General features: G+C 33.6%; 2 protein-coding genes across 2 annotated transcripts; one reads left to right on the forward strand and one right to left on the reverse strand.

The window, feature by feature from the left end:
- Window positions 1-928: 928 nt before the first annotated feature.
- Window positions 929-5,053, reverse strand: LOC128167342 (tax1-binding protein 3 homolog). Its single transcript, XM_052833007.1, has 4 exons — window positions 4,890-5,053; window positions 4,445-4,597; window positions 4,090-4,167; window positions 929-3,662 (listed from the first exon to the last, which is right to left on the reverse strand). The coding sequence occupies exons 1-4, from the start codon at window positions 4,929-4,931 to the stop codon at window positions 3,468-3,470; spliced, it is 468 nt and encodes a 155-aa protein (XP_052688967.1). The 5' UTR covers window positions 4,932-5,053; the 3' UTR covers window positions 929-3,467.
- A 198-nt stretch (window positions 5,054-5,251) lies between these two features.
- LOC128167341 (nucleoporin NDC1-like) lies at window positions 5,252-16,437 on the forward strand. The gene is made up of 16 exons (XM_052833006.1): window positions 5,252-5,328; window positions 6,343-6,463; window positions 6,555-6,656; window positions 9,257-9,422; window positions 9,872-9,995; window positions 10,408-10,516; window positions 10,788-10,833; window positions 11,530-11,662; window positions 11,818-11,910; window positions 12,004-12,085; window positions 12,311-12,469; window positions 12,555-12,622; window positions 14,922-15,036; window positions 15,145-15,245; window positions 15,651-15,796; window positions 15,979-16,437. The coding sequence occupies exons 1-16, from the start codon at window positions 5,293-5,295 to the stop codon at window positions 16,040-16,042; spliced, it is 1,665 nt and encodes a 554-aa protein (XP_052688966.1). The 5' UTR covers window positions 5,252-5,292; the 3' UTR covers window positions 16,043-16,437.
- Window positions 16,438-16,651: the final 214 nt, after the last annotated feature.

The raw sequence follows: 16,651 nt of genomic DNA on the forward strand, positions 1-16,651 counted from the left end.
ATTTTTTGAAAAAATAAGAAGAGTCTGATCTTCACTTACAGCATATATATATTGGTATTATTAATTTCTCAATTTTCATAAAATGGTACTCTCAGTTGCCATCTACCAATAGTTTACAATTAGCTCACTGAGACAAAGGGGATCAAATCGTCGGCCGTAGTGCATTGTCCATCCTGGGTTAACAATTGTACATTTTACAATTGTTACCATATCTCATATGAAGCATCTCTATGGTAAAAGGAATCTAAATTGTGAATTCATGGCTCTGACAGTCCCAGAGCACCATAGCTGGGGCCAAATATGCAAAAAAGGGCAAATTTTCAAAAATTATCTTCTCTACACCCCAAAAAGAAACTAAATGCATGGTTATGATTTCCATAAAGCCCTCTACCAAAATTGTAAAATTTATGGCCCTAAAATCAAAGGTTCAGGCCCTAGGGTGGGGTCAATATGGCCATAACATAGTAAAAATGTATTAAATCTTAAGAAATTGTCTTTTCTACTCCCCTACATATTTGAGAAAAACTAAATTGTGATTCAATATCATATGATACAATATTGAATCATTATACATGATACAATATCATTTCATGTTGCATGATATGATGCACTATTATTTCCTGAGACCATGACATATCATATGATGCAATATCATTGTATCATTATACAGTAAAACACGCTTATAACGAAGTCCCAGGGACGACCAATTTAACTTCGTTATAAGCGTAATTCATTATATCCGTCAAGTTTACAATATGAAATAGAGACTTGGGGAATGAAATTCACTTCGCTGTAAGCGTCAATTCATTATAAGCGTGTTCGCTATAACCGTGTTTTACTGTATAAGACACTCAGTATTATATTGCATTAAATGACCAACAGATTCACACACTCAAGAAAAATGACCATCAAATTTACACAAGAAAACTGTTGAGTAGAGGACTTTTATTTGTTTATCTTTGATAAACGTGAGCAACACATACGGACAGTTACAGCATTTGACAAATAATTAACACTTCATCCATATCAAATGGATTTCTGTTTTCCATTTCATAAAAATTTCAAAATAACTTGGTTATCAACAATTCAAAGCTAAGCCAACAATAAACTACCAAAAGAGCAGCTCATGGTCGTTTTTTTTTTCACCAATAACAAATGATTTGTTCAATATATCAAATAACAATTACAGTGTTTGATGATATCATATCTACATGTATCTTAAATGCAAAGATTTCTTTTCAAATTTTTAACTCAATACCTTCAAAACTATACTCTGAGTACCAGGAAACTAGTCGTTGCCACCAATTTAATTTCATCTACATAAAATAAGGACAGTTGATCTTTAATATCTCGAACACAAACACTGATATCTTGAATAAAATGAATATGTCGAAGTGATTTTAAGTATTTTACCCTTTATATTTTGAATACTCGGATATCTCGAAGTTTTTAAACAGTCCAATCTAGTTCGAGATAATGAAGTTTGACTGTATAAATACTTGTAATTTCATTAAATCTGAGCAGGTTGTCTAAAAATCAAACATTTCAGTCCCCCCCCCATCCCCCTCCTTTTAACAGTGCACAATCTTAAGGCTAATAATCAGCTGATTCAGTAATTAATGAAATGAAGATGGTGAAGCCACTTATTCTCCTGGTCTCATTGCCGTGCTGTTTTCTGTTAAATATGTGGGAGAAGCATGGGTTCACCCCACCATTAATTGAGCAGTATATTATATTCAAGCCAACACAAATCTTTTTTAAAAATGCCACATTCAGAGATAAATGCTTGAAAAGTTGCACTTGCTTCAATGTAAACAGTTGATGCAGGTACTCAGCATACACAAACTATTGATCCAATCAGTAGAAAAAGTCACAGACTACATGAATACAAGTTGAAACATATATAATATCACATGTACTTACAAATGTCTGATCATCAAATTTAAACGTGCAAATTTCTAATCAATACAGTTCTGATTTTCGCCATAAATTGAAAGTAAAAACTGCAAATTGTTGTCCAGATCACAGTCTGGTGATCTCTGTGTCTATGAGACTGGAATCCTATGTTTGTCTAGCCATCTCTGCATCTTTACACTGCTTTAATGAGAGTAACTCGTACAACCCTAATGGATTACAACATGAAATCATTCCAAGAAGCAAAAAAAAAGGGAAATAACTGCTTAATACAACCTGGCTGTGGACATCGCTATGAGACATAAATCACCTACACCTTTAGGCCAAATATATTAATGTTTTGTTTCTCAGGCACTGCAGCATTGATGAATTTCATTGTCATACTGAGAGGGGAATAACCCTATTCTTCTAATTTTAAATTTACCTATTAAAACTGATTTATTCTCCTTTGCAAATAAAAAAAGGAAAATTTAATAATACATGTACCTGTCTGTTCAGAATTTTTTTTTTTAATCTTGGGCCTGAGAAACAAAATTTTTAAACTGTTGGGCCTTACATAAGTGGACAAATAAATAAGACGAAAATTCCCTGTTTCAAGTGTTTGGTTTCATCACAGTCTGTGTTGCGTTGTAGAGATTTACATTGACAATAAAAAAGTCACTGAGATAAAGTGCTTACAGACTTATTCTCCATGTCATTGGTTTTAAAAAAAAGTAATAAAAAATAAAACTTTACAAAATGCATACCCTTCCCTAACCACACACAATCTGTAAATTTGAGGTACACTTATAATGTCTCAATAGTGGAATTGCTAACATTTCAATCTTTCTAGATGAAAATGAATCACAAAGCTATTTTATGCACACCCATGTAACTCTTTCTAGTTTACAAGATTCATCAGGGAAAATTCATATAATGCTATAATCTTAATATGCTATTTAAACAATAATATGAAAACAACCACATCTAAATCTGCACAACAACATTCTAAAATTCTCACAAATAAAACAAGTACAGGGGTAAACCCTTCTTCAAAAATATATCCTGCATCTAAATAAATCCTAACTATTGCAGTAAAATCATCTAAAAAATAAAGAAAAACTTCACATATTTGTATTACACAAAATCACAACACCTTGAAGTAGCAAGATCAGTCTAATATGGGATATGAATTCATTTTGTGATATAGAAATCAAAATTACAACCAAATATTCCACCTAATCTCTGTGCCTTTGATGGATGATAATTTCTGACTACAAAACAAGCTACCAATACAAAACGCAGGTATTCACTTCTAAATGATATGCATGTCTACTATGTTACATCTACTGAGTCTATCTTATCAGAGTTATGGTTAGCACTTAGTGATTGTAAAATAGAGGATCAAAATATAAATATTTGTTTGAATGCTACAAAATCTCTAGTTTAAATCAAAACTCAACATGTGCTGTGATCTACGCCATTCTTTGGGATGTTTTGATCTACTAAATGTCTGAATCCCTGCTTGAGGTGACAAGATGCTGGCAGCAGTATGTCAGTGGCTGTCTCTCACACTAAGACAGTCTGGCGTTGGGTTGGTACTGCATGGCGTAATTGTCCTGACTGTACGACTGGAACTGCGGCTGAGGTTCGCTTTTTGCTATGGCTGGTACTCCTTTACGGTAAACTAACATGTTTAAAGTTGGTTTTCGTTGAATGTACTCCACTGCTTTCCTGTGAGTCACTACAGTAAAGTCATGTCCATTCACCTAAATCAAAGTAATGAAAAACATTTCAAATGCATATTCTAATAGTGCCCACATTAATATGCTAAGAATAATTCTATATAAATTCACAATGCAATAATGCGCCAAAAAAAGATAAAATATAGGCTTTGTACTATCGGGTTTCCAATAATATTAGTTAGTGGATTAACTGTTTTTAAAACAAAGTGTTGTATGATCCAAAAGCCCTTAATTTAGAAATATTTATTAATACATTCCAAAGTACACAATTTTATTCACTGAAAAAATAGTATGTGTACTAAACTCATTTTGGACGGAAATGGATTTTAAATTTTTTCCAGTGAATAATAAGCTACAGATTATCAAAAGGTAAAGAGTCAGTAGTAAACACACAGTACTGCAGTTTTCTGGCAACCTAACAAAAATTGCCTAAGTCAATTAAATGACTTACCTGTAAAATTTTATCATGGATCTGCAATCCACATCTCTCTGCTGGACCACCCTCATGGATGTATGTCACATATACTCCCTGAAACAACAGCAAAAAAACAGTTTAATACACAGCAAATCCATATCAAGCTCTTATTTATCTGAACTTATCATTATTTCATGAAATTTAACATAAATAATAATTGTAGAATATGATAATTATGTATCTTGAAGAAAAACAATTTGAGTGGAAAGGTTTTTTTTCTGTTTAATGAATCATTTTTTTAAGAATCAGAGAGATACTGGCTTTTCATGTCTGCATGTAAAGCACATCTTGGTATACAATGAAATAAATGGCTACGTCGTGAATGTGATACCTTGTCTGGGTATCCCTGCGGGCTCTTTGTATTGTCCTGATCAATCCCCCCACCAATGCGGAATCCACACTTGTATTTCTGTTTGCCATCAGGCCCCGAGACAGGATTGCCCATTCCATCAACTTCAGGTTCCTTTTCCAGAACCAATGGGATCTTCAATATCAAAAGACATTTATTTATAAGCATATAGAACAGTCGAACTAACATATGACAACATTTTAACCATTTTCAAATCATATGACTTCTTTGAAATGTCTATAACAGTATAATACGCAACTATTACCCTAATGTAATAAAACAAATTGTTTATGTGTTAAAAGATTGAAACACAAAACAAAATCTTAAATGTTCTGATGTTTAAAATATTTGTATTTTTACATGGTTATCACCATGATCACAGTCAGCTGTTTAAATTGCCTTCGGCAAAAATAATTTTACAACTTACACTGTAGCACTCCAAAGGATCGCCTGCCGTGTGGCCAGTCATAATGAACAGACTAGTACTCAGTGAATATTGAGGTCAAAGAATTATTGAAAACAATCAATTTACAGAAGGAATCTACAAAAGATTTTTCGTCTTGATTAGAATTTTAATTACTTCCGGAAATGCATGTGCATGTACATTTGAACAATAGCTGATTCGTAATATCACAAATCTACGAATTTATTTATTTGACAATAAGTTCAGTCTTTTATTCCAATTTATAACATTCGTTTAATCAAATATTTTAATTTTAAAACTAACTGAACTTCAAAAGCTATTCAAAGCTATGTTTGATGAAGACTCAACTAAGTACGGTTTAATTGATAGCCTGGCGCCATCTTCAAAAATCATCCCAACAGAAAGCATGGATGGGACGATAGGCGATGTTTACAATAAAGAAGTAAGACGTAGAGTAATGGATCAGTCTGACACATATTTTACACCGATGTGTGTTTATGACCTGGTTAAATCTAAATTCTGATGTCACCGAAGTTGAATATTTTTAGTTTTATATAACTGAAAGCAGATTTTCATGAATAAAGAAAGATCTAAAATGTTAAAAATGATTTAATGGTTATATCTAAAATTTCATTTTATGGCTTAAAGAATATATAATAGTACTTGCAGATTGAAATTAAATAAATTATATGAATGGCAACGCCAAGGTTCCTAGAATTTATAAAAATATATACAGTTCAAATCTGCATGGTTCTTCATGACATCAGTTTAAATTTATGATAAATCCAGAACACTTAGTAGATGTTAAAGATTGTGGTAGTGTTCAATTGAAAAACATGCATGTAATAGACCTTGTAATGTTTCGCCCTAACATAAATTTCCAGTTTAAGGCTCATAACATATATTAATTAATTAGTTTCTCTGTTTAATTCAAATACTGTAAAAGTTGTTATTTACAAGTGGGGAAAATTTACACTAGTTTGGTAAGCTTAAAATCGTGTAAAATACCCCCGCGTGTATGGCAAAAAAATGTAAAGTTTGAACATAAAAAACATGTAGTTAACCACTAGCGTAAATAACCACTTTTACAGTACGTGAAAATGTAATTTTATTTAAGGAAGTATTGTAATTTCTACCTTGCTTTACAGTCAAATACACCTAAATGTAACTTGGGTCAGTTTATGCTTTATAGCTGTTAAATAGAATTGAATTTAATTCTTATAAGAATTTAATAACTTTCTACAACTAAAATTAGAAAATAATGCCTTTTTTGTTTTTAAACAAAGATGTTAATTTGTACAAAATTAATATGCAATGTCAAGGGGATTTTTAGGCCTATGTTTTGCACGCCCATCATTTTGTGAAGTTATGTTGTAAGACATATATAATTCTTTTTAGCCAATCAAATGAAGTGTTAAAACAATAATATTTTTATTATTAATTTAATGATAAACAGGTACATCGATGGAGAACGGGAGCTGCAATAACCTGGGCTGTCATAACGGTCCCCATAATATTGAGTGGCTATGTAACATTGGCTCATCTTGATGTGTCTCATCCTTCTCAATGGATTTCAGGTAATCACAACACTTGAATCAAGATCTCTGATTATTCACACTCAGCACTAACACTTACCGGTATCTTGCCAATGGGTCTCTAATTTTACAGGCAGCTTGTCCTTGCTCTTCTCAGTGTACTACCTCCTGATGTGTGTGGTGGTGATCTTTCTGACCGGGCTCTGGGGGAGCTTCTCCCTCCCAACATTCATAGGTAAGTCAGTCATTTTGTTTCCAAACTGTATGAATACAACAAGTTGTTTAACTCGATTACTCATTGTACAGCTCTTTACATATTCCAATTATTTGCAGTTTCCGTTCATTTTCTTTGCAGGGATTGCACTTACTCAAATGAAATTCGGTAAACAGATTTATCATAATATCTAAGTTAGGTTTAATTTTAGGTACGATAGAGCAATTTTTGACAGAGTTATGCCCCTTGGACTTACAAAATTTCCAATTAAATGCACTTTCCATTCATTTTCTTCGCAGAGGTCTTCAAGGGAGGGGGCATAAGTGTTTCACAAACACCTCTTGTTATCTTAGTATCACTACTAAAGGAATACATAGGGGAAATGCTAGACTTTTTAGGCTTTATCAAAGAAATAAGAATTTCATGGCGCCTAAGTTATTACACATCAATGATGTGTAACACAGCTCTAGGTAATGTGACCTTACAAGACGCAATGAGATGTTATACTGTAAATTCCTAATTAAACGCGAGGAATTAATATCAGCTTAAAATCGTAGGAAGCATCCTTCGCGGATTTTAAAATCTCGCCATTATTTTATGAGAGAACTATAAGAAATAAGAAGAAAAGTTCAACATTAGCGATTTTATATTCTCACGATTTGATACACACAAGCGGGATCGCAGAATTAAGTACTCGCGTAATATAAGAATTTAACAGTTTATTTCACATGTCAATAAATCAAATCAAATAATTTTTTTACCAATCAATGACCCTCAGGGGGTAACAGGATGATTGTATAACAAAAAAACTTTCTATGTTTACAGTGACTCTAGGTTACATCTCTAAATGATACGTGATGTTTTCTCTGTTTACAGTGATTCTAGGTTACATGTCTCAATGATACGTAATGGTTTTCTCTGTTGACAGTTATTCTAGGTTAGACGTCTCAATGATACCTAATGTTTTCTCTGTTTACAGTGACTCTAGGTTACATGTCTCTACATGTCTCAATGATACGTGATGTTTTCTCTGTTTACAGTGACTCTAGGTTACACGTCTAAATGATATGTGATGTTTTCTCTGTTGACACTTATCCTAGGTTACACGTCTAAATGATACTTGATGTTTTCTCTGTTGACAGTGATTCTAGGTTACACGTCTAAATGATATGTGATGTTTTCTCTTTTGACAGTTATCCTAGGTTACATGTCTAAATGATATGTGATGTTTTCTCTTTTGACAGTTATCCTAGGTTACATGTCTCAATGATACTTGATGTTTTCTCTTTTGACAGTGATCATAGGTTACACGTCTAAATGATATGTGATGTTTTCTCTTTTGACAGTTATCCTAGGTTACATGTCTCAATGATACTTGATGTTTTCTCTTTTGACAGTTATCCTAGGTTACATGTCTAAATGATACTTGATGTTTTCTCTGTTGACAGTGATCATAGGTTACACGTCTAAATGATATGTGATGTTTTCTCTGTTGACAGTGATTCTAGGTTACATGTCTAAATGTTATGTGATGTTTTCTCTGTTGACACTTATCCTAGGTTACACGTCTAAATGATACTTGATGTTTTCTCTGTTGACAGTGATTCTAGGTTACATGTCTAAATGATATGTGATGTTTTCTCTGTTGACAGTGATTCTAGGTTACATGTCTAAATGATACGTGATGTTTTCTCTGTTGACACTTATCCTAGGTTACACGTCTAAATGATACTTGATGTTTTCTCTGTTGACAGTGATTCTAGGTTACATGTCTAAATGATATGTGATGTTTTCTCTGTTGACACTTATCCTAGGTTACATGTCTAAATGATATGTGATGTTTTCTCTGTTGACAGTGATCATAGGTTACATGTCTCAATGATACTTGATGTTTTCTCTGTTGACACTTATCCTAGGTTACACGTCTAAATGATACTTGATGTTTTCTCTGTTGACAGTGATCATAGGTTACACGTCTAAATGATACATGATGTTTTCTCTGTTGACAGTGATCATAGGTTACACGTCTAAATGATACTTGATGTTTTCTCTGTTGACAGTGATCATAGGTTACACGTCTCAATGATACTTGATGTTTTCTCTGTTTACACTTATCCTAGGTTACACGTCTAAATGATACTTGATGTTTTCTCTGTTGACAGTTATTTTAGGTTACATGTCTCAATGATACTTGATGTTTTCTCTGTTGACACTTATCCTAGGTTACACGTCTAAATGATACTTAATGTTTTCTCTGTTGACAGTGATTTTAGGTTACATGTCTCAATGATACATGATGTTTTCTCTGTTTACAGTGATTCTAGGTTACACGTCTCAATGATACTTGATGTTTTCTCTGTTTACAGTGACTCTAGGTTACATGTCTCAATGATACATGATGTTTTCTCTGTTTACAGTGACTCTAGGTTACAGGTCTCAATGATACTTGATGTTTTCTCTGTTTACAGTGATTCTAGGTTACACGTCTTAATGATACTTGATGTTTCCTCTGTTGACACTTATCCTAGGTTACATGTCTCAATGATACCTGATGTTTTCTCTGTTTACAGTGACTCTAGGCTACATGTCTAAATGATATGTGATGTTTTCTATGTTTACAGTGGAGCCAGAGGTCTACTCCAACCCTTTACAGTTGACAGCCAGCATGTGCTCCCCCCAGAAGCTGCTGTTTGGGGTGGTCTGTGTTCTCTTGAGTGGGGTGACTTCCCTGCTGTGTACAGGGATCCTGGACGGTCGCTATCAGGACCTCACCGTTTGCACCAACAGGTAAATCTAGACTGTTTATTACGTCCCCAAAATGGCTGAAATTCCAAAGTTATCCCACTTTCTCTCTTTTTAGTTCTTTTGGGGATTAACTCTCTTTTGTTAGAACTTGAACAAAGATTGTGTTATTTTTTTGGGAATATGTGTCAATAAAATTTATCAGTGCTGCAGTGTTAAACCTTATGCAACAGTATCCACAAAACATATATTTTAGGGTGGAGAGAGGAAATGGCCTTACCCCTTAATTGTTAATATTTTTTCTGATTTTCTGACCCAACTACAAAATGCAGATCCCCAATATTGTGTGATGATTGTATTAGATGTATTTTCATGCCAATAAGTCCAATTTATAAGAATTAACAATATACATGTACATGTAAGCTATAGATGATTGAAGCTCTTTTTTGGAGGGGGGTAAAGAACAATGTTTTCATTGAAAACTATCATTTCAGAGATTTCTGTGTACTGAATGAGCATCACCTGTTCCTTGTTACCTATGGCTGTTATACAGGTGCTGTATTTTACCTGTTTCATTTCCTCAGACAGAACAACTACCTACAGTTTACTTCATTACAGGTATTTAAAACTTGCATTCAGGTTTTGTTTGTCTAAATACCAGATCAGTAAAATGAATTAATGTAGTGGAGCAATAATCCAATATTATATAAAATCATTATACAAAAATTTCTAATAGGATATTTATAATATTGGATCAAATAAGCAGCAGATCATTTTTCATAATGAAAATATGGTAGTATTCAGTACTGAATAGACAAATGACAATCGGGCATTCCAATATTAAAATCTCTCTATAGATACATTTATTTTGTAATAAATATGTGCCAGGTGATGTGGAATAATCATTTTAAATGATAACCCAGTATCCAAATAGCAACTTAAAAATTCTCTTTAGCAGCACATTAAAAAAAAACTAAATAAAATTATCATTTACAAGAGTTAATTTTCGTACTCTGTTTTTGTTTAATAGCAATCTAAGTACTTCCAAGTGCGGAGTGGGATTCTGAGAGTCCTTCAGACCTCCCTACACTGCGTGCTGTGGCAGACCGCCTACTTCTACCCCCTCTACTGGCTCTTTGGTAAGGCAGGGAACTCAGATTTCTCTCCATTACTGTGAATAGTATCATTTTCCATAACATTATCTTCATTTTTGAAAATTACATTCTTTATTCTTTATTTTGAATGTTAACGGTATATAAAATTCGTGTACATGTAAATTGAATTATACACAGTTACTGTTAATAAAAGAATTCTTTACTTGCTCTTAAAGCATTGTTTAATCCATAATCTATCTTTTATAAAGAAACAATTAATGTTAGTCACTAATTAATCAAAAGTCTTTGTTTGCAGGTCACATTCCAACAGAGTGGATAGTTCACAGTTTAGGACTAAGGAGGTAAAAAATTGACAGTTCTATTCTGTATAATTATGTTGTAAGGAAAGATAAGTGTTCAGTGTCACTCGAGATGTACCAGTGCTAATGAATGGCTCAAATTCAACTTTTGCTTGAAGCATATGTTGAATTTCTCTATGTTAAAGAGACAAACATTAACACCCTGTTAGTTTTAAAGCAAAGTTCTAGACATGAGAACAGATACTAGCTCATTATTTTTTTTGTTATCCAAAGTCCTTTAATATAGGTCTCTGTTATCTGTTGACTCCGTCTGTGGCTTGATAGACCTTCCTCTGTTATATTGTCATTTGAGCATGCAAACTCAATCTCTGTGGCCTCCTAGACCACTCTTTGTTATATTGTTATTTCAGTCACATTATGTACCATATACCGTCAGGTTTGCATTACATGAGGATTAAGTCTAAAGGCTACTAGATCTTTCTCTGTTATATTGTTATTTTGTATAGGTCTACATTACCTGTTGTGTAGGTCTATAGGCTACTAGATCTTTCTCTGTTATATTGTTATTTTAATGTCATATTCTATAGATCTACATTACCTGTGGACTCAGTCTGTAGACTACTAGATCTTTCTCTGTTATATTGTTATTTTGTACAGGTCTACATTACCTGTTGTGTAGGTCTAAGAGCTATTAGACTTTTCTCTGTTAAATTGTTATTTTAATGTCCTATTCTATAGGTCTACATTACCTGTGGACTCAGTCTATGGCCTGCTGGACCTGGCTTTGTTATGGCAGTCCGTTCTCTGTGGCCTGTTGGTACACGTTTCCTGGAGTTTGACCACACTGCTGATCAAGGTCTACATTACAGAGGTAAGAATGACTCCATACAGTTAACTTTTTCCATTTTAATGTTGGGGTTTTTTTTGTTGTAATATTTTAATACTTTTGATATAGAAATTACTTTTTACCTGCAGGAATTATTTTTTAGTTTTATCTCTAAGCTTAGTTACTCTTCTCTGTTTTAGCGATTTTGTTTCCCCATCGAGAGCATGTTGGACGACAGAAAGAATCAGTGTCTCATAGATGCTCTACAGTGTGACCAGAACCCTGTTGTGAAGGTGTGTAGAATTCTACATGTATTGTATCACAAACAGAATTAGTATTGTAAGTATGAGAAGAATATTTTGAATCTGTTGCTTTGATTATGACAGTACCTGGGCTACCTGGACCTGTGTCTGTTGTCCAAACACTCACCTGAGAGAAGGAGGACAGTCTTCAGTCTCAGTCAGCCAGGTAAGACAAACGCTCAGGTAAAATGATAGGGGTCAAATTGTATAATATATAAAATGATTTACAAGTCACCCTGTGATGTTTATAACTTAAAGGAAAAATAATGCTAGTGCCCGAAGACAGAAAGGGGGATTGGTTGTGCTGGTGGGGGGGGGGGTGGTCTTGCTTTCAAGCACCTATGGGAAAGTAATGCCCATAAAGTTAAAAAAATATCTTTATACTCTGTAGGAGGACATCCCCACAACTGGAGCAAGCTGTCCACTTCCTGTCTGTCAGCCATCACTGCTTTGAGTGGGCGGATCCAGGACGCTAACTGGCAGGTGTTCTCTCAAGCCTCTGTACGACAGGCAACCGATGACATCAAAAAATCAGCCACGTCCCATCAGGGTAAGGCTGCCTTTTAAAATCTTTGTTTTATTATAATCAACTATTTTATTTCAAATGGTTTAATTTTATTCCATTTTCAATTCAGGATCAACACTAACATACAGAGGTGACAGTGTAAAAAAAGACACCACAACTCCACAGCCAGCTAAAAATGTAAGGAACTTTATTTCTCTTTTCTTTGATAACCAAAATAATATCAATGATAGGAGTTTCATGTTTTGTTTTTATTTTATTTATTTATAAGAATACATGTGTAAACAAGCTTCTGTTTTGATATCTAAGATCTTTCACAAGTATTCATTTGATATTTTACACACTGGTTTCTTTAATATTCAAGGGTATCAATTTTCGTGGATAAAGTAAAAATCACAGTTTCAAGGATACGTAAATCCATGGCCAATGATCCTATCAATACAAAATCAGTGTGCGAAATTAACGGTAGACCGATAGACAAAATCTATAGAAAATACGCCCGGTCTATAGTAACTCGAATATTTGTAGACCAACTTGTCTATAGTACGAACGCAGCCTGTCGTCTAGTCGATTAAACGTTTTACTCATTGACAATACCTTTTTAAATACTTTGCGATAAGAAGCAGAATGTATATGCCATGTGCTATTTTAAAGTCAAAAACAATATTCAGAGCATGTCATTTTTTGACAAACTGAAGTATTCACAAGGTGCTAGACCTGGGAAAAAAAACCCCGGATAGTCATACATTATTCTAGTTTTCGCATTTGTGAACCCAGACTGCACACCTGGAATTCATGGAGATCAAAGTGATTTTTGGAAAAAGTATCCATTTATTTTTGTTCAAACTTCAGAATTTTCATTTAGATGATCATATCAAACGATGTCAATATAAACAAGCATTCTGAGAGTATTGCATAAGCAATACACGTCCCCTACCGGTTTGTATTATTCTATGAAAGCTTCCAAGCACACAACTATTTCAGAGCTATTGTAAACGAGATGTCATGCTTTAATCAGAGATAAAAGAACAGAGGAAATTAAAACTATATAGTTGATATAGAAATTAAATAGGAAATAGGTAAAATAATACTCTTTATTTCATCTCCTGTAATTTCGCCAAGTCTATTCTGTATTCGCTGGTAAAAATTTGTGAAAACAATGCACTGCTATGCACAATATCATTTCTTACCGTCTTCTGTACCCCGAATCAAACCAAACAGTTAAACAGCCCAACCCGACAACGAACCCGATTGTAATACATTGTAATACAAATGTAATACAAAAAAACCCTGCCGATTAAATTTACAACACAATGCTTGACACTATTTTATAGAATTTATTTGTTTGTTAGAAATGATAAAAGGAATGGTACAGGAAAAGGAATGGTACAAGTAACGCACGATATTATTACTGACTACATACTGACCTCGTTTATTCAGTTACACACCGAACCCGATAACGAACCCGAACATTAAAAAATTGGAATATAAAAAATTAATTTTCTCGAAAATATGTCAATCAGACGCAACAAAAGTGTAAACTTGATCTGTAGTTTGACATTTTGAAGCTGTTCAGCAAGTTTCATATTATTCCTCAAATGAATAAAGAAAAAAAGTGTGGAAAACTGAAGTGGGACAGACAGACGGACGGACAGACGGACTGACGGAAGCAAAGGAAAGCTATAGTCCCCTCCGGTGAAACCGGTAGGGGACTAATAATGAGGCCTAAAGCTTAAAATTTATAGCTATGTCCTTTTAAAAATTATCAGGTCATCAGGTCATTATACAAAAAAATCAGGACATTATACCCCTGAAAAAAATTATTTGCTCTGTAAAAATAATTTGAAAGAAGTTATGATTTATTTTTTGTGTTTTTCTGAGAGAAAATAGTATGATCTATACAATTAGGTAATAAATATTGTTCTTATATCATTGCACAAATCAGTATTTTACAAAATACACGCCATCAGGTCATCAGGACGAAGCGGAGGTTGACAATGGTTTTCGAGGGGTGTCAATTTCAACTGTTATCCTCCCAAACAGGCACTATTTATTTTGTTATACTGAATGTCTTTTAAATATTTTAAAAAAATTTTTACTGCTTTTATATAGGAATAACGTGAATTCTACAGCGAACCGTACGCGCATAATTTTCGCGCATGTAACTTTTTTAATGTTACCCGTTGCTAAGTGCATTGCTAACGCTGAGGGTAATAGAAAGGATTATGAACTGCGTCTTCACCAATCAGATTTCAATATTTAACATGAAAGTATAACAATAGAAATCGCACTTCAATGAACACTTACTTTTGTGGATCGACGTAATTACGAAATCCACGAAAATTGGTATTCATCGAATATTGATGAAACTACAGTATGACATCAACTTAAGTGGATATTAGCAGGAAACATGCAAGTCTCACATTCCATATTGTTCTCTACAGTTGTACAAATGTCCCAATCATTGATTTTATTGCAGGGGTCATCTTTCTGGAAAACAAAACCTGTGATAAGTTACTTCCTTACAGAGTTTCCTGATGCCAAAAGTAGAAAACTATTTGCCTCTGCTCAACTTGATATATGGGCAGTGGAAGGTTAGTGAACATGTGTCTGGTCATTTATTGTTAATCTACCGCTTTATTGTATGGTAGAAATGGTGATGTACTAGAAGTACTGAACAGTGTCTGTGTGTTTACTTGTAGCTCTATGCAATCTTGTGGCAGCATCATTCAGGGAGGATAACTACGGAGTAGTTCAGAAGACCTTGCCACAAATCCTTACTTCAGTCATAAAGCTACAAGAGGTGAGTGTCTAAAAACAGTGTTAGTAAACGTAAGAATGCTTAAAACTTTGTAAATAAACTATCAGTAAAGAAAATGCTATAAACATTGTCAGTAAGTTACAGAATTTTTTTTGTAAAAAACATTGTAACTAAACTAAAAAATTAAAACAATTCAGTCAATTGTCAATATACTAAAAAACATCACAGATGTCATCTTAACTACAGAAAATGTATTAAAAAAAATTGTCAATTAACTACAGAAAACACAACATTGTTAGCTAACCCGCAAAAAAGGTAAAAATCATTGTCAGTATTAAACTAAAGACAATGCAAAAAGTATTGCCTACTTCTAAATGTAATGATAGAGAATTTACCTGTAATTACAAAATCTACCTGTAATAACCTGTACAATCTACTTGATCGTAGAATGTAGAGAAGCACCTGAAGCTGGTGTCCTCTGGGCGACGTAATGGGGGGCGGGGATCTCTGGACCTCCCCCTCAAGTATGTGCTCCACAGCTCACTTAAGTCCTGTATCTACAGAATCATCAACGTGTTCGGGGCTCATTTGTTGTAAGTATACAAGCAACTAAAACATTATGAAATTTAAAATTTGCCTTGAATTCATTTATGTTTTTAAAACATAATTACTTTAGATGTTTTAGACAATTAAGGCAAGTAAAAGTCAATGAGACAAACCATTGCTTATTCAATGTTTTTGTTAATTTATATTTATATTTTTTTTTTTGTATCAGAAATTTGGACTTACCCAGTGACACTTCTTACAAACTCAAGTTGTTCATGGATTTTAAGGAGTGACAATAGACAATATTGATTTTCAGAGGAAGTGAAACCAAACTGGGTATACAATGCTAGGACATCACATTATAAATGCCTCTATTTATAAGTTATAACATATTGGTGATGAATTGATGTACATTGTACAATATACATGTAAGTGTCTTCATGTCTATCATACAAGATGAAATGTGGAAATCTGTTACACAGCATTCCTGATCAGAGACATGCCTATGTCTGGGTCACCTTCTTGTGTACATATCTGTACAGAATTCTGCATAATGAGAGAGAAAGGGGGAAGACATTGATACTATCTGTATTTACTGTGCATAGATGACTGAGAACAAAGTGCTATTTTCCTTCTTTATTTTAATAGAGACATGTGCTGTAAAATAAAAGTTTTGATTTATATGTTATCTTGGGTTGCTGTTTGAGTTTCTCAGGTTATTATCAAATGATTGTCTCAAAACATACAAATCCTTGATCATGATTTGGGCTAAAAAATTTGACTTTTATTTTTTTTGTTTTTAGCTCACCTGAAGTGAAGGTCAAAGTCAGCTTTTCTGATCACCTGTTGTCTGTCGTCCCTCTGTCCATCATGATTTTGGCTGAAATTTTTAAACATTTTAT

This window comes from Crassostrea angulata, chromosome 10, assembly GCF_025612915.1.
Source record: "Crassostrea angulata isolate pt1a10 chromosome 10, ASM2561291v2, whole genome shotgun sequence".
Taxonomy (NCBI): domain Eukaryota; kingdom Metazoa; phylum Mollusca; class Bivalvia; order Ostreida; family Ostreidae; genus Magallana; species Magallana angulata.